At 33.6% G+C, this 22,072-nt stretch overlaps 1 protein-coding gene across 1 annotated transcript in view; it reads left to right on the plus strand.

Annotated features, from left to right (window-relative positions):
* Window positions 1-21,806, plus strand: part of LOC124357224 (pecanex-like protein 1) — an 89,768-nt gene extending 67,962 nt beyond the window's left edge. Inside the window, exons 23-31 of the mRNA XM_046808773.1 lie at window positions 422-569; window positions 2,054-2,205; window positions 2,989-3,172; window positions 3,693-3,862; window positions 12,383-12,495; window positions 12,802-12,992; window positions 15,402-15,542; window positions 16,415-16,559; window positions 18,947-21,806. Coding sequence (XP_046664729.1) covers window positions 422-569; window positions 2,054-2,205; window positions 2,989-3,172; window positions 3,693-3,862; window positions 12,383-12,495; window positions 12,802-12,992; window positions 15,402-15,542; window positions 16,415-16,555 — 1,240 coding nt within the window. The 3' untranslated portion in view covers window positions 16,556-16,559; window positions 18,947-21,806. The remainder of the gene's footprint in view (window positions 1-421; window positions 570-2,053; window positions 2,206-2,988; window positions 3,173-3,692; window positions 3,863-12,382; window positions 12,496-12,801; window positions 12,993-15,401; window positions 15,543-16,414; window positions 16,560-18,946) is intronic.
* The last annotated feature ends 266 nt before the right edge of the window (window positions 21,807-22,072 follow it).

Genomic DNA, 22,072 nt, shown 5'->3' on the forward strand with positions numbered 1-22,072 from the left:
AGCAACCATAACTTGTGGCATTTTCTCTAAATACAGCTTGCAATGAGAAACCGTTACTGATGCGTAAGAGCTAAATATATACTATTACAGTTGTTTATAATTGGCTCTGATAATGGACAAGAAAATTGGAAATTTTCAACCGGAAAAAACCAGGAATTTGAAAAAGGGTTTTGAGTAACTACCCTGCATACTTACGTAGTATTCTCGTAATTTATTGCTCATCTTAAAGAATTCGAGTTAATTTTCTCCTAAGGCTGAGTCATTGATTAAACTTTCCCCTGACTCTTTGAATACATTTTCTCTGTAAAATGCTTTCTTTTTTTTATTCTTTATACTAAAAACAGGTTTTTCTCTAAATCTATAAAACTTTTAAATCATCAAAGAATATATGTGGTGATGTTATTTTGATTTTGGAATGCAGTGTAGACTTCTTCCTGTATGGACTACATGCACTCTTCAAGGGGGATTTTCGCATCACTTCAGTACGGGATGAATGGATTTTCTCTGACATGGATTTGCTGAAAAAAGTGGTTGCTCCTGGAGTTAGGATGTCTCTCAAACTTCACCAGGTACTATTTGTAGCAGCTTTTGTAGACCTTGAACTTAATACCCAAAGAACCATAGAATATTGTAGTCTTTAAAATTTAATTGTTTTGAAGATTTCTATTTGTCTGTATGATAAAAAAAATTAATTAAATTAAATTGGTCCTAAGTTCAAATAACACACTCTCGTTCAAGCTGTTATTTGTTTTAATTTATTTTTCATGTTGTATTAGTCTATTAATTACAAGGCAAGAATCAAATAAACATATTTCTTTAATTTCAAATACATAGTCTCAAATATTATTATGAAAAAGGGATCACGAAGCTCTACAACTTGCCCATCACTGCGACCAATATTGGTCTATTGTAATATAACCCTACTAAACTTTCTAAAAGAGTTTATGACTCAAAATAGAGCAAGATACTTTTAAGGCTCAGGCTTGCAATTTCTTTAGATAGCATAGTAACTTTACCAGAGTCCTGAACCTTTTACGAGAGGTCGTTTTGCATGAGCAAAGAATGTGTGCTGCTGCCTCCTCACAGGTGTGGCATATGTTATTCTCAGCACTTTCTATCTTATATTGATGATGATTGAGACCACAATGTCCAGTGAAGAGGATTGTCAGGCACTGGGAGTTGCAGGGTTCTTTTGTGCAAGTACCTGATGAACAGTTTTGCTTGTCTGTTGCCTGGTGTATTTTTCTAGACCTTGTTCTTGTTATTATCTTCTCACTGTCTAATTTCCATCATTAGATGGCTTTTAGATATACCAAGAAACAGCTCTTGGCCTATTAATGGGAGAAAAGATCTAGCTTTAGAAAGCTTGACTAAAGCTTTAGCCTTCTCGTTCCCTTCTATATCTACATGACCTGGAACACATGCTATGTTTATATGTTTGTCTCTTACCAGCATTTTCCGTGTTCATGTAATCCAACACAGTTTTCGACTCACAGGTACATAATAGACTTTAACACTGCTTGACTGTCTGACATGATATTGATTTACAAACACTCACCTCCTTCTCTAGGATTATTGAGGCACATTCCTGTATTGCAATATTGCAATTGTATTAGAACAGTAATATCTAGGATGGTTGAACTGCCCAGCAAAGTCATTTTGCCTGAGGCTGGTCATAGCTGGGGTGTGTTTCATACAACTATAATCTACCAGTAATTTGGACAGAAGCAGTAACAATAATATCTAGGATTGTTGAAAAGCCAAGCAAAGTCATTTGGCATATAAAACTGCTACAATATTAACTGTAATCTGGATGGAGAGGTATTCTCATTGTCTCACCAGGTGCACAATTGAGTGCACTACGTTTTCCCAAAATGGAGAACTCAACATTCGCATTGAATAAACCTTTCCCACCATAGCTACGTTACATGTAAAATATTGTAAATGTTTGACATATTCATCAGTAAGTTGGTAGTTAGAAACAATTGACACTAATAACTAATAAACTTCCGATATTTGCCTGAAAAGGGCTAAAGTATCAGTTGATGTTTAGGATCACTTCATGTCTCCTGATGAGTACGAAGATCTCTCAGCATTGTACAATGCCATCTCTCTACACCACCAAAAGTTGGTCATCTCCCATGAGGGCGACCCTGTATGGCGCAATGCTGTCCTCGCCGGCACTCCTTCACTCCTAGCACTCAGGTAAATAGCATTTGCTTCTTTTTCTTCTACTGAAGTATTAGAACTGGAGTGTATTTTAAGTTCTGTATACACAAATCATATAAGCAGTACCAATTTTAATGTATTGAACTAAATGTTAATTTAGAGTTAACTACAAAAGAATTTAATCATTGGTTTTTATATAAAGTAAATTGTGTTGTGAGTATATGGAGACATAGAAAAGGTAATGTCTGCAAGATTTTTATGCGTGATGTTGTATAATGGTCTAAAATGGAAAGATCGTACCTTGTATTTGGCTGGCAAGTTAAGTTCTGCTTCTTTTGCTATTAAAATTGTAGCAGCATCAGTCTATTACAAGATGTGTACACATTTTCATACGTGATATATGGGGTGGTGTTTTAGGCAACTTAGTTGATTCAAAGCATGTTTTTAAATTCAGCAAAGAATTATAAATTAATTTAAACTGCTTATCAGACAAGACATATTATTTTTTCAATAACCCATTCATCGACTGAAATTGTATGAACAGGAAACATATTATTCGGCCTTGAAGCTCCGAAACTCAATGTTAAAGGAGCCGAAAAAGACAGATTATTTTATTGATTTAAAAAACTCCCTAAAAGGAACCTCATTTGTAAGGTGGATTAATTTGGAATTTTTAATGGGCAGTAACAGTACAGTAATGTAACATGAGTGTTTCATTACTACGTTTAGTTGTACATGATTAGTCATTATTAGTTGGTATATAACAGGATAAATATTGATAAACCACATATATTTATTGTATAATCATTATTGGTCTAGGCATGTACTGGACGACAGTGGAGACGAGTACAAGATTATCATGCTGAACAAACGGTACCTGAGTTTCCGAGTGATCAAGATGAACCGGGAATGTGTGCGAGGTCTGTGGGCTGGCCAGCAACAGGAGCTGGTTTACCTCAGGAACCGGAACCCGGAGCGAGGCAGCATACAGAATGCCAAGCAGGTACAGCAACGAGAACAATTCCTGTTATAGTGGAAGCAGTGAGACTATTGTGGTGCACCATGATTATAATTCATACTGATGTGTCTTGTTGTTTAATTAAATTAATAACAATAGTTCTGTTATGAATTTTATACCTTTATTCAATTCAAAGACTTGAAAAAAAAACAAGAAAAACAGACAGTAAACTAAGCAAGATTAGTCTATACATAAATTTCTTTCTTATTTTGACAAATCAGATGGTGAAGTTTGATAAAATAATCATACTTGTGCATGTATGGTGAGTTAATACACCATGTCTAGTCAGTTAAAATAGTGTATGACAACAGTTTGGTATTGTGTATTAAATGTCTTTAGTCGTTACAGTCGCAATACTATATACACAGTTGTACAGATAATGTATTTACAACCTGTAAAAAATAATACTCTCTTGTATAATTAGCCTATATATTAGTCATAGTGATGACAATGGTGTGATGCCAATGATAGTATACAGTAGTTAACAATAATGTTGAACTGTTAGGCTCTGAGAAACATAATCAACTCTTCATGTGATCAGCCTATTGGCTACCCCATCTTCGTCTCACCACTGACCACGTCGTACGCGGACACTAACGAGCAGTTGTGTGGAATTGTGGGTGGGCCCATAAGTCTCGGCACAATCAAACGTGCTGTCCTTCAGTTCTGGACTCGGTAAGCTCATAAACAATGTAGTTTTATCCATTTCAGGTATTAATAGAATATAGTAGTATATAGTTAAGCATGCAACTAATTGTGAATCGTGAAAGCCCCTCATAATCATAATCATAATTTTTATTGCCATTGATCACATTTTACATATAATGAAATAGGCATAGTCATGTATTAATAATAATAGACATAATAGATAAAATATGTTTAAAATTAGACACGTAAAATTTACAGTACAATTTTACAATTGCGGTTTTACAATGTATGAGTTTAATTACTACTCTGGCACTATTTAGTTATTCAGAATTAAAATTCTACATCCACATCATGATTTAGAAAATCCTCTAGATTATAAAATGGATTTTGTTGTAACCAATGCAATACCTTACTCTTAAACACCCCAGTTGAGGCAGTCCAAGCTGTTACATTAAGTTTATTAAAGAAAACAATGCTGTTCACCATGTGAGATGAACCTGTTTTGGCCAGCCTGTGCTGGGGTATATCAAGCTTATCACGATTTCTAGTATTATACGAATGCAAATTCTCTCTAAGTGTGAACGAGTGCAGATTAGTTTTTACATGTAATAATAGATGGAAGATGTATAGGTTTATAATTGTGAGAATTTTTAAACTAATAAAAAGTGGTTTACAATGTTCTAAGAATTCAGCTCTACAGATTGTTCGTAAAACCCTCTTTTGTATTATCAAAATATCTTTAACGTGAGAAGAATGACCCCAAAGTATAAATCCATAAGAAATATGAGACTGAAATAAACCAAAGTATGCTGTCCTCAAGTATTCAATAGAAACAACAACTCTTAGTTTCCAAAAAAGATAACTTACTCGCGAGAGTCTACTGCATAAGTTATTAATGTGATGGGACCAGTTTAGTTTAGAATCAATGTGAATACCGAGTAATTTTGCGGATTGGACATCTTGAGTGTTATTGGATAAGCTAAGAATAATATTTTGAGTTTTTTCTTGGTTACATAGCAATTTGTTAGAGGAAAACCATTTTAAAGCTTCATTTTCAGCTTGTTTCATTTTAGTGAGTAAATAAGGGAGGTTCTTATTACTTGCAAAAAGGGAAGTGTCGTCTGCGTAGACTACTGAACTAACATTCAAATTATTTGGTAGATCATTTATTATAATAGTAAAGAAAAAGGGGCCAAGTACTGAGCCTTGGGGGACACCCATTTTCACTGGTTTTACAGAAGCATTATTACCCCCAATTGAAACATATTGCTTTCTATTAGTTAAGTAAGACTGAATTAGATTAGATAATTCCATAAAATTTCAATTTCTCTATGATAATATTAAAGGGGACACAGTCAAATGCTTTACTTAAATCCATCATCGAAAGGGCTACTGATTCTTTATTTTCAAAGGCATTAAGAGAGTAATTTACTACTTCCATGACCGCGTTTATAGTTGAGCGACCTTCCCGGAAACCAAATTGGGAATCAGATAGAAGATTGAATCGTTCAAAGTAATGGGATAGCTGTTTATGCATTAGTGACTCTAATATTTTAGAAAATATTGGAACAATGGATATGGGTCGATAATTTTGAGGCAATAGCCTATCGCCCTTCTTATAAACTGGAACAATTTTTGAGGTTTTAAGCAACTCAGGAAAGTAACCAAACTCGAAACATTTGCTAAGAATAAATGCTAATGGTTCTTTGATAATATGAATAGTTTTTTTTACTAAAAAATTTGAAATCCAATATAAATCCGTACTTTTGGAGTTGGAGAAATTTGATTCAACATTTACTACCTGGTCCACAGTAACGGTTTGCCAATTAAAAGTGTTAGGAGGGGCTGGATTATTTCTTAGAAGGTCAGAGAATAAAACGTTAGTGGATGGGATGCTGTTTGAAAGTTCAGAGACAGAATTTAGGAAAAAGTTGTTCAATTCTGTTGGTTCAAGTGTAACTGTGTGTTGTGTACTGGAATTACTTTCTTGCTTGATGATATCCCAGGCGGCTTTACATTTATTAGGGCTTTTTCTATGTATCTTTCACATGCTCGTCTCTTGGCACGCTTTAAATTATTTCTATAATTTCCTTTACATTGACGGTAGGTCCTATAAGCTAATTCCCAACCCTCTGAGCTACTGTTTCTTAAACTTTTATAAATATTGTATAAATTAAGCATATAATTTCTCTCTTGTGCTAAACTCTGGTTGTACCATTGCACTTTTTTAATTTTACCTTTACTTTTTTTACTAATAAGTGGAGAACAGAAATGCCAAAGATTTATATAGCATTTTAAAAAGTTGTTGCATAGTTCTTCTACTGTTATTCTATCACAATTAAAGTCATCAACCATTTCCCAATTTTCAGTTTTTAAAAGATCAATAAATAAATTAATTTCATTTTCTGACTGCTTGCGCACAAAAGTTTTATTGCCTGCACTAATATTTGAAGATTTATGGCGATATTTATTAGAATAAACCTCTAGCACATGAGAGTTATGGTCAGCAAAACATCCTTGAAAAGACTCAATTGTATACAAATTCTCTGTAAAATTAACTAAGATATTGTCTATACAAGATGTACAGTGTGTGGGAACCTGAACAGTACATTTTAAATTTAGTGACTTAAGTAAGTTGGAAAAGGTTATAGCTTTATGATCCCGTAATAAAACCATTTCAATATTAGACAATAGACAATAGACAAATTTCTTTATTACGTGTTCATTAAGAACAGAAATAGGGTCATGAAATACAAGTACAACAAATATTATGTTGTCAGTGTCAATGAACATGGCTGCGCCTCAGGTCATCTTCTCTTGCAGTTATAAATTCTTCCAGCGTGTAGGTTGGCCTGCTCACAAGGAAGTCATGGAGTCGCTTCTTGAGAGCTGCTCCTTTGAGTTGCTTTATTGGTGTTGGAAGAATGTTCCACAGTTTACGGCCATTGTAGCTTGGACTTTTTCCATACAGGGTTGTGCGATGTATTGGCAGGACATAGTTTTTGGAGTTTCTTGTGTTATATTTGTGGTAGTCTTCATTGGTCTGTAGATTTAGCTTGTCAACGTATAAGATAATGTGTAAAATGTATAATGATGTGACTGTTAAGATTCCTAGAGTTTTAAAAGCTTGTCTGCAGCTTTCTTGAGGTCCGAGCTCAGCAAGAATTCGTATAGCTTTTTTCTGTAGAAGAAGAAGTCTGTTATTGTTATTGGCTGAGGATCCACCCCACACAGCAATTCCATACCTTAAATGCGATTCTACAAGAGCGTGGTACGTTGTTTTGGCAGCTTCCAGATCACTAACCCATTTGATTCGCCTTAAGGCATAGATTCCAGTACTGATTCTCTTGCATAGATTATCCACATGTTCTGTCCACGTAAGTTTGTTATCCAGAACAACTCCCAAAAATGTAACAGAATTTTTTGTTGATATATCAAGTATGTTAGGGATAGGGTCTTTTTTTCTGCTGAAATTTACTTGAATTGTTTTGGAGGGGTTTATTGCTAGGTCGTTACTGTTACAATAATTGAGTGCTTTATTAAGTGCGTTTGTAGCTGTTGCGTGGATTCCCCTGGCGGTGTCATTTTTGACCAGGAGTGTTGTGTCATCTGCATACATAACACAGGTGGTGTGTTGGTCTTGAACATGTTCGGGGAAATCGTTAACAAAGAGCACAAAGAGGACGGGGCCAAGGACCGATCCCTGAGGTACACCACGGTTGACAGGCAGTGGGTTGGACTTGACTGTGGTTTTTACACCGCAGCTTGTGGTTTGCACCTCGACAATCTGAGAGCGGCCTGTTAAATAGTTCATGAACCAGTTTTTTGCTCCTCCTACTATACCCAAAGATGTTAGCTTTCTTGCAATTATGTCATGTCCTAAGCAATCGAATGCCTTGCTGTAGTCAAGTAGCAGGGCAGTAACATATTGTTCTTTGTCAATTTGAGTAGTAATAAATTCAACAAGGCTGATTATAGCAGACGAAGTTGACCTTTCTTTTAGAAACCCGTGTTGGCTGTTATTTATGAGCTTTTGGTGGTTTAGATGTGCCATGAGTCTATTTAGGACTACTTTTTCTATAATTTTTGAGAATGTCGAGATCAAAGAAATGGGGCGGTAGTTTTTCACATCTGTAGTTTGTCCTTTTTTATGTTTAGGGTATACTTTTGATAGTTTTAGTGCTGACGGGAATTCACCAAGGGTGAAAGATTTATTAATTATACTGACTAGTGGTGGTGTGAGTTCATTTACACAGTGCTTCACTATTTTTGAAGAGTACTCGTCTACTCCACTGGAGGACTTTACCTTAAGGGAATTTATAATGGATGTTACCTCTTTGTTATTAGTCAGTTGTAGAATTAGTGGGTTGTTTATGTTTTTTCTTGAAGTGTGGTCTGCTTGGTTATTGTCGTTGGTTGGTTGGCGGTTGTTGTTTTGTTTTAGTGTCAGCTCAGCTATTTCAGTGAAAAATTTATTTAAGTGTCCTGCAACTATAGAGGGGTTGTTTGTATTCTCTTCATTTATTGATATGCAGAGTTCATCTGGGTGATCCTTTTTAATTTTCCTCTCTTTGTTTATAATGTGCCATAGGGCTTTACTTTTGTTACTAGCTGAGTCAATTAGTTTTGAATTCGCTTGTTTTTTTAGATCTCGAAGTTTGATATCGTAGTTCTTTTTCTTTCTTGCCATGTCTTCTTTGTCTAAGTTATTCCCTGTCATTATAAATTTACTCAAGGCTCTGAGAAAAATGTCTTTTAGCTCTTTAGCCTCGGAGTCATAGTGTGATTTTACCTGTTTCTTTCTCTGCTCTATTTTTTTCTTGGGACAGGCAATGTCAAGAGCTATTTGAAGGGTATTGGTAAAAATGTTGTAGGCTACGTCTGTATTAGGGGCATAGTGGATGTTGTCCCAGTTTTTGTTTGACAAGAGGGATTTCAGATTGTTTAGGTTGGCTTGGCTAAAAACTCTTCTAAACGTGGTCTGTGAACTGTTGTTAATTTTGCAAATGTTTATTTTAAGTACTTGTGCCGTGTGATCTGATAGACCTGTCATAATAATGTTTGTGTCATTGCCGTCAGGTAGATTAGTACATATGAAGTCAATGGAAGTGGCTGTTTCATGCGTAATGCGTGTTGCAGGTAGGAGAAGCCTTCGGATGTTGTGTGTAATTAGTTCATCCTTAAGTAGGGTGTTTTCTGTGGTGTCTTTCATGTCGTCTATATTTATATCTCCCATGATCACTACAGGTTTGTTATGGGCTTCTATGTGGTCAAGGATATTTGATAGGCTGTTTATACAGGATTTGGCACTCTCTTTTGGGGAACGATAGATTCCAAGAAAGTAAATGGTTTCCTCCATGCATTTAACTTTGGTCATTGCCGCTTCACAACAGAGCTCCTGACATAAGTGGGAGACATCAATGGCTAGGGCACTTTGTACCAGGGGCTGTTTGACATAGATAGCGACCCCACCTAGTTTGTGGTTTTGCCGACTGAATTCCGCTATTAATGAGTAGTTTTCAATTTGGGTGCTCCTCAGATGCTCCTTTTTTAGTCCGTGCTCCGTTAATATGACTAAGTTTGGTTGTGTTTCATTAAGGATATGGTTTAGGCGGTCTACCTTTTTTCCTAAACCACAGATGTTTTGATGTAGAACTGTTAGCTGAGTATTTGTGATTTTTTTAAAGTCGAGTTTATGAATATTCTGGTTTTGAACTTGCTTATTTTTTGGTTGACCTGGCCTAAAAAAAGTTCTCTAGTCTTGGTTGCCTGTGAATTTGGTTTTTGTGTGTCATTGTAGATCTTGTTTCGCCTGTAACTTTGCTGTAAGGCTTTGGTATCTGTCGCCGTGAAGTTTCCAATCGTGGAAGTTGGGGGTAACAAGTTTTCATATGTTTGTCCTTCTTCCCATTTAGTGGCAGTTATTGGTGGTTGTTTGTAGTTTGCTTGAGGTATTGTATTATGAGAGCTTGCCTGTGGATAGTGAATAGTTATGTCGTCAATGGCTTCATTTATAGTGTGAGGAGTAGGAATGGTACAGTGTTGGTGCAGTGTTGTGGTTGGGATTTGTCTGGCATTGGAGTCCTCAAAATGCTTGTCATCGGTATCTTTCCATTATTAAAGTCTCCTGAAACAGTTATCAGTGTATCATTACTTGATACGTGTTTTATTGCCTGTTCAAATTTTTGAAAAAATATATCAATATTACCTTGAGGTGATCTGTACAAACTAACAATAACAATATTTTGTTCCACCAATTTTATACAGCAAATTTCACAATCTACTTCATTGCTAAATTTTTCAAACTGTACTACTTTAAATTTAATGTTTGGTCTGATAAAAATCCCCGTACCCCCATTTTTTTTATTACTCCTACAGTAAAAGCTAGCTGACACAAATTCCTGTGGTGTGTACAGATATACCTCATCAGAAAGCAACCAGTGTTCAGAAATACAAATAATATCAATATTTTCAATGTTGCAAAATTTTTCTAATTCTAAAAGTTTATTTCTAATGCTTTGTATATTGAGTTGAAGGATTTTTAAAGGTTTTTTTACAGTTGTGTTGTCTATTATTCTAAAAAACTGGGGTCATTAACATTAAGGTTACATTTGTTGGAGTTTAAATTTTGTATAAGTGATTTTTGTTGTGTTACATATAGTTGAACATTAGTATTATTTTTAGGGCAATCATGCAAAGACAAACTTTCCTCCTGGACACTATTTTCTTGGGTAGCACTTTCGATAACAGAATGACCATTTTCACACTGCACAACACTGTTTGCACACCCAGAGAGGGCAGCAGGTGATTGCAGCTCAACACTGGTAGTGGGGGTGTAGGTGTCAGATCTTGTTGACTGGTCCTCCTGCCGAGTTTCTTGCACTGCTATGCTGTCCTCTTGTGGTTGGAGTTGAGCAGCTGCTATCAAGTCCCTTAGTAGCCTAACAAATTCATTGTGAGTTAGTCCACTCCAGAGCTTCCGTCTTGCTGTTTGATCATAGGACACTACGTACACTTTTGCTCCTGTGGCTTTCTGAAACTTAGTTATATTTTCTACAAAGTGATGTGGCTGGATTAAGTCTCTAACACAGCCCATTGCAGAGCACACCAATATTTTTAAGTTCTTGGTTTGAAAGTCCAATTCTAGTTGACGGAAAGCTTCATTATAGTCTTCCTTAGTTGGTTTGCCCCAGTACACCTCCTTAGTCACCAAGCTGTACACAGATGGGCCATTGTTGATTTTCTGGTGTGCTAAGTTTTTGTAGATGAGGTCAGATTCACATGGGCGGCCAAATTTATCACGAAATTTAACCGCCACACCTGCCGACATATGGAAGTCACGGGACACAGTATGTGCCAAGCCAACTGTTGTATTATTCTTGTATTGTTCAAAGATTTTACTCATATTGTCTTCAACAACAGTAATAGCAGTCTGAAAAACAGAAGATCCACTAGCAGATACATCTTTTGTAGTAAGAACTGTTTTCTTCAAATGACCTTTATTGGTATGTAGCAATTTAGTGACCAATTCCGCTATTCTGCCTTTTCCTTTTTTGTTAAAGTGGATACTATCAGAAGCATAAAGATGTTTGGGAAGAAGATGAAGAGGGAGTAGTTTTAGATTTGGGAGTTTCGCTACTATTTCTTCAATTTTTTGCTCAGAATTAGAGCACAATACCCATGAGATATGACCAGCCAAACCTTGACCTCAAAATTTCCACAGTTAATTCAAAAATTGAAGAAATAGTAGCGAAACTCCCAAATCTAAAACTTCTCCCTCTTCATCTTCTTCCCAAACATCTTTATGCCTCTGATTACAAAAAAGGAACACTTTAACAAAAAAGGAAAAGGCAGAATAGCGGAATTGGTCTCTAAATTGCTACATACCTCTGGTAAATATGGAAATGGAAGCTAATTGTATGTCACTTAAAAACTTGTACGTATCAAGAAAAGCTAAAATAATTTAGTAATCAATACTTCTTAATTTACCAAGTAAACTTTTTGTGAAACACTTGCAGAAAAAAATATTTTAAAAGTGTAATAAATGGCTTTTTTTAATTTGAATACTAGATAATAACAAGTTACATTATTTTTAATTACAACTAACAAGTCTGATTCAAAAAATGAATTAAGAACTATTAAATAGATCTAAATATTATATATTATTGTTTGATCTAATATACTGGACCTCTTCTCCCCAAAAGATTGTAAACATAATCTTTGTAAAATCACTCTTAGCTATTACTATTGAAAAATGATTTTTGTGTGTGCATTTTATGATAATCCATGTGTATTAAATCCAGCAAACATAATACACTATTGTGTTTAAAATTCTAGAACTTCAAATTACCATTACAGTAGTTAAACCAACTGTTTGTTTCATTACTATTCTGTCTCACTCAAAACTGTGATCAGATAGTCAAATATAGTGAGCTCTGAGAATGTAAAGAAGAATATTTCTCGCTCTGTGTACGAATTTAATATCAGATAAATCATCAAGAAATAGAGCTGGAATTGTAAATAATTATTCATATAATGTTTGTACAGGGTGAGGCGGAGGTGTGTGGAAGGCTGCTCAAGTGGTGGTTCAGTACCTCATGATGAGGGAGGCTTTGGCCATGAGGGAGTTTACGCGATGACAACGTACAACATTCACTCTGGTACTATCCTATATACTTAACATTTGCACTTGATTCTAGGTATTAAAGTTTTCTTATATACATAGAATTTGAATAATGTAGTAGGTGATATATTAGTTATGAATAACAAAACTCTGATAATAGGAATGATCAAACAACACCATGAGAACTCTTATCGATCATGATTCAGTAAAAAGTGAAATAAATAGCACTCTGTAATCAATATATGAATCGACAATTAGATCGCTTTTAGTATTAGGTCTTTGAAATTTACTACTAAAATAGTCCTTATGCTGCTTTCTAAAATCGAAATGGATTAAACTGTAGGTTATGGACATACGGGCAGCCAATCCATTGAGGGGACAATGGGGCGAGGTGGCTCACTAGGCAGGAGTGGCAACCGAGGTAGTATAGCGAGTGCGGGCAAGCCGTCGTCATCCACACTCGCTTCCCTGGCAGGACTTCTCACCGCAGCAGAAAAACAGGAAGAGAAAGAGCAGGTGCTGCAGAGGGTTAGGGTAAGTATTATGTATAAGCATGAGTTACTTCCCAGATATCTTTTCCGAGTTTCTAAGATGGCAGGACAATCTAACCAAATGTGCTCTGCTGATTGATCCCTCCTCTTCTTCACAGAGTCTACATTCGTTAGTCTGGCTAAGGCTCACCTTCATAAGATGTTTCCTTAGGGGGCAATGTCTTGTCAACATTCCTAATATTAGTCTTATATCCTCCTTACTCTGATCTAAGAGAGCTGTCCACCCTTTAACGTAAGGAGAGATCAACATTTTGGATAGTCTTAATCCGAGGCTCTACTCCAATTAATGCTTCTTAGCCTATTTTCCCAATCTTTGACCAGAGCTTTAATGTTGGAGAAGGCTATCCCGCAACCTGGCTCAGGTCCCACCATTGTGGATTCCACTCCCTTTTTGGCGAGGATGTCTGCTTTTTCATTTCCATGAATGCCTTCATGACCCGGTACCCAACCGAGTGTTACTCTGTTATTCATTGCCAGCTCTGTTGACAGTTAATTGATTAAAATGTAAGTCTAAATTATCTATATATAAATATACTCCATTTATTGTATTTTTTCCAATTAAGTATTGTTAACATCTTTTTTGTTGTTTGAATAAAATGTAAGTCTATTATTAAATATACAAGTGGTGTTTTTAAGTAAGGGTCTTTTATGTATCGTATGGTTTTTTTGGCATCATACTTCCAATAAACAATGAATAAATCAAAACAACTACAACTAGGGTCCGGCATCAACATTTATAAAAGAAACGTCTACGTACTATTATTAATGGATTGGTAAATCAGCAGGCTTACCTTGAAAACTTCCTTCTACGGTCGACTGATCTGAAAGGAAGACATAATAAAACTACACATATTTAGAAATTTTCAATTCACTGCAATCTTCTCAACCAGTAGAGAGAATTCTAGTTATCTGTCAACTTTGGATTCCAGAGTCAATACGGGAAGCAGGGTTGCCAATTCACTTTTTCTAGACACTGTGTAACCTGTTGGTACTGTATTGAGTACTGTATTCTATATCTATAAGAAACTGTTAGCCTGATGAAGGGAGGAAGTTATCTCAGGTTGATTTTGTTATCCATTGGTATGCCATTGATTTTGAGAGAGAACATATGATATCTAAAGTTCTCTTTATAATAGATTGAAATGAGTTATGTATTTCTTTGATATCTGAGGCGTTGTATACACTGTTCCAGCTCTTTGTGACAAGTTCCATTTTTAGATGGTCTAGATTTTTTTACTGAATCCCCTGAATGTGCTATCCAATTTTTTATCCTTGTTCCCTTAATATTGCTCATTGTAAAGTTTACCTGTTTAGTCAGATATTCCACATTGTACAATAGTGAAATTATGGAATATTATATTATATTGTTATTATTATTTATTTTATTATTATTAGTTATTATTATTATTTTATTGTCCTCAGGTACATTAGTGCAGATGCAGTCTATCAATTGATGTTACAGAGGTACTGGTTATTCTTGGAAAAGGGAGTCAACGTCTGATGCCAAATGTTGATAGTTTTCCTCAAAAACATGTTATCATGGTTTCCTGTCAATAGTTTAAAATTAACATCATCCATTACACTGGGTCGTTCTACATCTGCCTGATGTGTAGACATAAATAATGATATGCTCTCTACAGCTTATTTGGTGTTTCCTCCTGGTGATCAATAAAAGTCAAGTAAATTTAAGGAACATTGCTTTGTACAGCCCCACAAAGAAGTTCTATGCAGTCGGTTTCTATGTCCAACATTTCTAAATTGTTATCTGTTGTTTCAATGGTGTAGATAGTAACCTCTCCTAGTTTATCTCGTTCTCTGTTAAACTCTGTTAGTATGTTGTAACCATTAACTTTTGTTAAGAGCAGAGTTTCTGAGCTTTACCCTTGTTCAGTCAGTTTTAATGTTGTAAGCTGGAGGCTGCTTAAGAGATGATTAAATCTTTGTATTTCCTTATACCTCTCACAGTATATATTTATATTGTGGTTTATCATGCACAGAAAGGTTCTGGTTCGGTAACATTGTTTTTGGTTTGAGGCACTGTACAAAGTTTTTGGGGATATCCGTGGTTTTGAGCTTTCTTACTTAAAAAGGGATAATAAAAAGATTCCTTCTGTCCTTATTTAAAAGAACATGTTTCTACTCCAATTATTTCCCTAAAAAAAGTAATAATTAAATGATTTTAGGTTACAATAAATTTTGTTTATAATAGGTTTACAATAAGTGTTATACATAAAGTAGTTCTTATACTGTACTTTATGAACTATTTCAAAATCGGTTTTATGGATTTCTTATTCAATTAAAAATATATCAGTGTTAGTATTTTTCAATATGTAGATATGTAAGAGTCGTGTTTTATCCATTTGTTTGTAACTTATTATGGTTTTGTGTTCAGATAGTGGACCCTAACCAAGTGTATGATGCCATCAATCTGGGACGCCGCATCGACGTGAGTTGGCCAGATGAGCGGATGAGAGCTCGTGGCGGTCGCTCCCACTGGCGGGACTGGCTGCCGGAGAAAGGCATGGAAGGCCAGGTACTAGAACAGTTATATATAATCTTTAAATAAATTATTTACAAGATTTTGTTTTCAATATAATACTGTATAGTTAATTAGTTAATACTGTTCATATAAACTTGAAAAAAATTCTCTTTAGAAATTACATATCTTTTATGTTAGTTTCTTTTTCTTTATTGTTGCATACACAACAATGAGTAAAAATAATAATTTTTCAACAATAATAACTAATGATGGGTTAACACCAATTCCGTTTCTGATACTAATATAATTGTGGTTACGATTCTTGATTCTAATTTCGATACTGATTTGTGTACAAATAATAACTTAATATTATTAATTATTATGTAATAACTTAACAATTTATATAGAAAAGGAAGGGCAGGCTTTACCAGACTGGAAGGTATTTCTCTTCTGTGTCATAGAGACATAAAGAAAAGGGAGAAAAAGAGAAATTACCTTCCCAATGAATCATTACAACTAGTATTAATGGATTACTCTTTGTGTTACTAGAAATTATACAATACTTGCTGGCAACCAAGCTGTGCATGACAAGAACAAAGTTGAATTTTGTTGGCTGGTGCCATCATAACATGAACGCCAACAGAGAAGAAAAATGTAGCAAGCAATAGCTTATAATCTGATGTTTCCAATGGTTCCACAATCATGTTGAAAAGTTTGTATTTCATACTTTAACAAATACAAGAGAGAGGCATATAGCCATTATTACGATATAGAGGAATAATTACATAGGTCAAATTTTTCTGTTGTAATTTGATGTTAAAATTATTTAAAACAATTTTAGTTGATTTTTCTTGTAACTAATTGTGTTTGAGTATTGTAAGTCACTTAATTTTGAACATAAAAAATTGGTGAAATTGTGATTGTAGGTAGTTCACCGGTGGGTGCCGTCTCATCGAGACCCCAACAGGAGGTCGCACGTTGACCGGACTATCTTGTTAGTAAAGATAGAGGACAGATACGTGCCGATTGCTGAGGCGGGAGTCGTGGATTTGGGTGCTGAAGTATAACACGGTAGGTCGTCACATGCATTACTCAACTGATGCCATCAGAATATTGGGAATGTAGACAGCAGGTGTTCTCTTATCACTAGACAATTTTCCATCAGGTTGTCATGAGGTTTAGGTAAAGGCAAATAGAGGTTTAGGTAAAGAAAGTTTTGATTATATGTATAGCCAGGAATTAATTTTATCAATGAGGTAGTCATTATTTAGTTAAGATTTTAAAATTACTTGAACCTGAGCTAAAATACCAATAATCTCATTTAGAAATCACTCTTAACGTGTAAGAGGTTGCACCCACTCCAGTTTCACGTAATTTTCTAAATTTAGTAGTATTATAATGATTAACAATATCAGCAGCATATGGGAACTCGTCTTATATTTTCTCATATATTTCTTCACAAAATCCATGTCATGTTAATCTTTTACTCACTTTGTTTTTAAAATAATGAAAATCTTGTTTTCTCCTGCACCCAATGTGTGAATATTCCCTGGTACAAACATTTAAATTTATAAATACAATCACTCACTTGTTATAAATTCAAGTTACATTTCGTCATTCTAAATAAAGCATCCCTTGAAGTATTCAGGAGACAAAAAATGCTCAAAATGAATATTTTACTGGAAGAGTTAATTTATGGTGATGAATTTATTCATTTTTGATGTCTTGAAGCACTATATTTACTTTTAACCCAGGAACTGGCACTAATTTTTTCTTCATATGGCAGGCCATTTTTTAGTGTTTTGTACCCTTAAAAACTTTGGTAAGAAATAGATTTTTACTATAAACCTCTAATGTATGTGTTATACATTATTTTTTCAGGAGAATGTACAGATAACTATGTTGTAAAAACTCTGTGCATAAACCATTAAAACAATATGACTACCAAACAAAAGTCTAATTTTTTATTAAGGCAAAAGTTCAGTGCATCGGGTAAGGTGTGATTATGTAATAAATATTAGCATCTGAGATAACCAATTTATTCTTAATTTTAACTAGTTCCAGAATATATATAAAGGTATCCAGGCTGTGTTGAAGAAAAATAAAATATATTGTAAAAATCACAAATGGTAAGCGAAAAGCTAAATTTGTAACTATGGTAATTATTTCTTATTATTAATTATGGCAATTTTTTGTACTACAAAAATATAATTATTACACTAATAATGTTTCCAAAATATACCAAAATTTAGAGAATTACTACATTCACTCCAAAACAATAAATAAATTAACCAATTTATTAATTCTTTAATTTTTAGATTTGAAAAGTGGTGTGTTGTACCTTGATTTGTTACTATATTGTTGATCATTTAAAAAGCAATTAAAATTAAAAAGGTTCGTTTGATATGGAAATATTTTATTGATTACATTAATTTTACAATAAATAATAATTCTGAACTTTTGCTAAAATATTGGCTTAGTTTGGGATTCCAGAAAGCTTAAAGTGAAATCTAGGTGTTACTGCCAAGGCTTAGGTTTGTTTGAGTCTGACAGGTCAACAAGTTCTCTTATGTCAAAAATTAGTAAAATTTTGGGACATTATTGAAATGAGAGCCTGAAAGGAAGCTATAACAAACTATAAATCAATATAATAAGCCATACCCATGATATATCACTAATATTGTAGCTCCTAAACACTTTCACTGCTTTGCACAATAGCCTAGGTTTATTTATTACAACATATAAAACCATGAAATGACTTAAAAAAACACTTCGTATTGATTTTAAAATATCCACACAAATAGACACGTGCTTCAAAATGGCTAAATGAAGTCAATCGTTCTGAAAAGTTTATGGCGTCACTGTGACATCAATGTTGCTAAAACAGCAAAACAAATTTAAGCATTTAAATACACAATTCTTTTGTTTGAAATGGTATATAAATAGTGGTGATAGTGTTGACTTATGTACTGTATGAACTGTCAAAACGGGTGCGTGTCAGATCAACATTATAACGTCGTCTGCCACTTGAGAATCAATTCAGATCTACCTTATAATGTTGATTGCCATTTCCAGGGTTAATAAAAAGTGAAGTACAAACAAACTTTTTATTTACATGCTTAAAAAATTAAATGGAGTAATTTGCTTATACAGTATGTGCAACATCCTGTGTGGTTAACGTTTTATGGCAAATTATACAGTAGTTGATATTTTTTACACTGACAGTTTTACTTGCAGATAATTTAAAGTAGTATATTCTGAGACACAGTTAGTGAAACTAATAACAGGTTCTTTTTTTAGAAAATTCCTATTGAAGGAAAATCAAATATAATGAAAAAGTAAGGCTGAGCAAATTGCCTTTGTGTGACCTCTCATGTCTAAGTATTTATATCTTATATTATTTATTCCTTCAGTCAGGTTGTGCAATTGTGTAAAGTAACATAATTGTTTTGTTACAGATACAATACGTCAAGCGTCCACATGTACTGAATGCCTTATCGTCAACAGACTGATTTAGTAATAGTTAATAGAGATCAGTAATCAAATATCATGTAAATATTATTATCATTAGGTACTGTACAAAGGAATACGTACATATATTTGTTACGGTCTGCTTGTTGTTGCTAGTTGTGTTATATGATTATAATGTTTTTGTATGGAGATTGTCGATGGCTGTGTTGATGGATTTTATCCATAAAAACCAAAGTATCCAATACACTATGTTGATGACACTGTGTTAAAGCTTTTGATTTTTTAATAGTGTAACAATCAGTTTTTATTTTTGTAAGGTTAAACGTTTCCTATCTCTTATAGTTTGGTAAATAAATGTTGCAATAATATTATATGGAATTATTTAGGAAGTTGAAACAGTTTTGTATGCATTATTTTTTCTTATTTGTTTTTATTCTTTGACTGTTTCATTTCCCTATGCTTCAAACAATTTTTCAAACACTCCTTGTTAATAAAAAATAATATTTTTGAATTTAATCCTAGAAATTATTATTTTAAAGTGAAAAATGCTGCTATTCAAACTATTATATCCTATAGTAATAGGAATAGTGAATAGTAATTTCTTTATAGTGGTTTATATATTTCTCTTTCATAAATTTGGATTTTTTATTAAATATGTAAAAAACTTAAAAACACTTTGGAAAGTCACAAATTTTAACAGCCACATATTAAAATTCTAAAATTGTTTGGCTATGAGTTAAACCATGACATGCATTTATATACATTATGAATTAGTTTTAATTGTTAGCTATGTTTCGGAATTAAGTTGTTCTGAGAGTGTTTCAATTTACTCATTTTTTCAATATTTAACCAAAAACTTAACTTTTCTGACACTTTGATGTGACATTAATTTCTGAAATTACTTCAAAATTTTAAATACTGTTAAGGTTTTTGTTGAAATCTCTGTGGTGATAGTCAAAATAGGTTTTAAGGAATTAAAAAAGATCTTATGGACTCCAAAGGCACCAAAAGTGTTGAATTTGTGTAAAACATTAAATATTTACCCAAAGATATTTAAATGAAATTTTAAAGATTTTCATAAAAGTATCCTTAATGGATACTTAAAGCAGAGAATTAATATTTGTAGCTGTCAATGGCCAATTTTCTACTTTTATTAAAATATTTTCCTATTCAAATTTATTATCTAATTTAAAAAGTATATACATAGTTCAGTTTGGAGTGTGCAAATAATTGTGACGTTAGAATTTTGAACCCTTGACAGACCTAGAGAGTGCCCGCTTGTATTTATGAACAGTGGCTAATTTATAATATATCTCTCAAATGTGTATACTTATATGAACTTTTCCTGAAAATTTCTTAATCAATTGTAACTACCTTTGACCTAGGTGTGTCATTCTGTGCATCAAGTAATCAGTACAAGGACACCTAGAGTGTATGCAATATTTTTATTTTGGTTTTGAGTGCCAAAATAGAGATATTTTTAAAACTGTAATGTTTGGTTTTAAGACCAAATACCTATCAACAAATATGTAATATAGAATGTATGCATACAAATCTGTTCTATTTCAGCAAGTAAAGGTATGTAACCTTTTAACAAATTAAGTCTTCTGTCTGTGCTGCTTACATGCAAACATAAGGCAAGGAAAGTATACTGTATTAGTAAAATACTTCATAAAAAATGTCTCAGCAAAAGTTATTAGCTGTCACAGTCATAGAATTTGTAAAGGTCTGAAAGCATGCAATGACTTGTCAGTCTGGAGTGGCATAAAGCATTTGACTGATATATAAACGTTAAAGCCAGTTTTGAGAACATCATTACCTGAAAGTTCCAGTAAAATTGTAATAAGTAACTCATAGCTACACCCAAAGGAGGAATCAAATCCAAATTAATCTTTCTTGCAAAACAACAAAAGTCTGTGAGAATTGTTTGATTTTTCCATTTGAATCTACATCCATTATGTATAACAGATACAAATGAAATGTATACAAAATAGGAATAAATAAGTAACTTCTAAATTAGTTTCAAATTAAATAAAAAATTGTGTCTTCTACTGTAAAATAATCAAATCCAAACAAACAATATTATTTTAGATTTAAGAAAAAGCCGTAATATTACCAGTTTATATCTAGTTATGAATCTAACCGGGTGAGATTGATGCAAACTGAACCCAAATCTAAATGTTTTTCTGAACTTGTATATATAATTGTGTCTTGAACGAAGACAGAGATTTGGATTTGATTATTGAGTTGTGGAATCTCACAGCTGACAAGCGAGCTCATTTGTGTAAACATTGATGCTCTTCTTTTTTATCCATTCATCCTTTATTTATGTATGAACGTTTAAATTATAACTTACATGAACTCATACTGCATTACACATTTCCAAGTAAGATTAAGTAATGTTTAGCATTATACTGTACTATAAAATGTTATAGATAAATTATAAATTAGTGCATGAATTGTGTTTCCAAAATTGTGTACTGGTGAGGCTAATGAATTGCAGTAAGACTTATATGAAGAATATTACGACTTACTTTCAGATGTATTATTGTACGCGCTGATAAACGAAATACTTGGAAAGCCATAGTAGTATATTATTTAAAAAAAAAAAAACGCATAAACAATTAAGTTAAAAATTCATGTACACCAGATATGCCCATGGAGTTATTTATTGAATAGTGTTGCTAAACAACGTAAAAACAACTCACCTCTCGATCTGTTGTGTATTGTAAACCGAGATGTTGTGTGTATAGTATAATTAATAACTACTGGTGGAAAGTGGATAAGTTTTTATGTTATATTTATCTGTATAATTATTACAACACAGAATACAGTTGTAAATTGGAATGTAAGATTACTACTGCACTTTTTCCTCTGGGACAGATTTCTGATTTGCAACTCTTCAGAAAGAAGAGATAGGCATAAAGCGTGTTTTAGAAAAAGGGAAGCCGCTCTTACCAACTTTAAAAACAGAGGAATCTTTGGTCTTTTACAGTTAGTGAACATTATCAATTATACTCAGATATGGAACACAATAACAACATAGGACTTGATGAACTTCCTCTTACCTGGATGACATTCCTTCAGTTACTTCTACATATCCACTGTTCTAA

Source organism: Homalodisca vitripennis, chromosome 3 (genome assembly GCF_021130785.1).
Source record: "Homalodisca vitripennis isolate AUS2020 chromosome 3, UT_GWSS_2.1, whole genome shotgun sequence".
In the NCBI taxonomy this organism is placed as follows: domain Eukaryota; kingdom Metazoa; phylum Arthropoda; class Insecta; order Hemiptera; family Cicadellidae; genus Homalodisca; species Homalodisca vitripennis.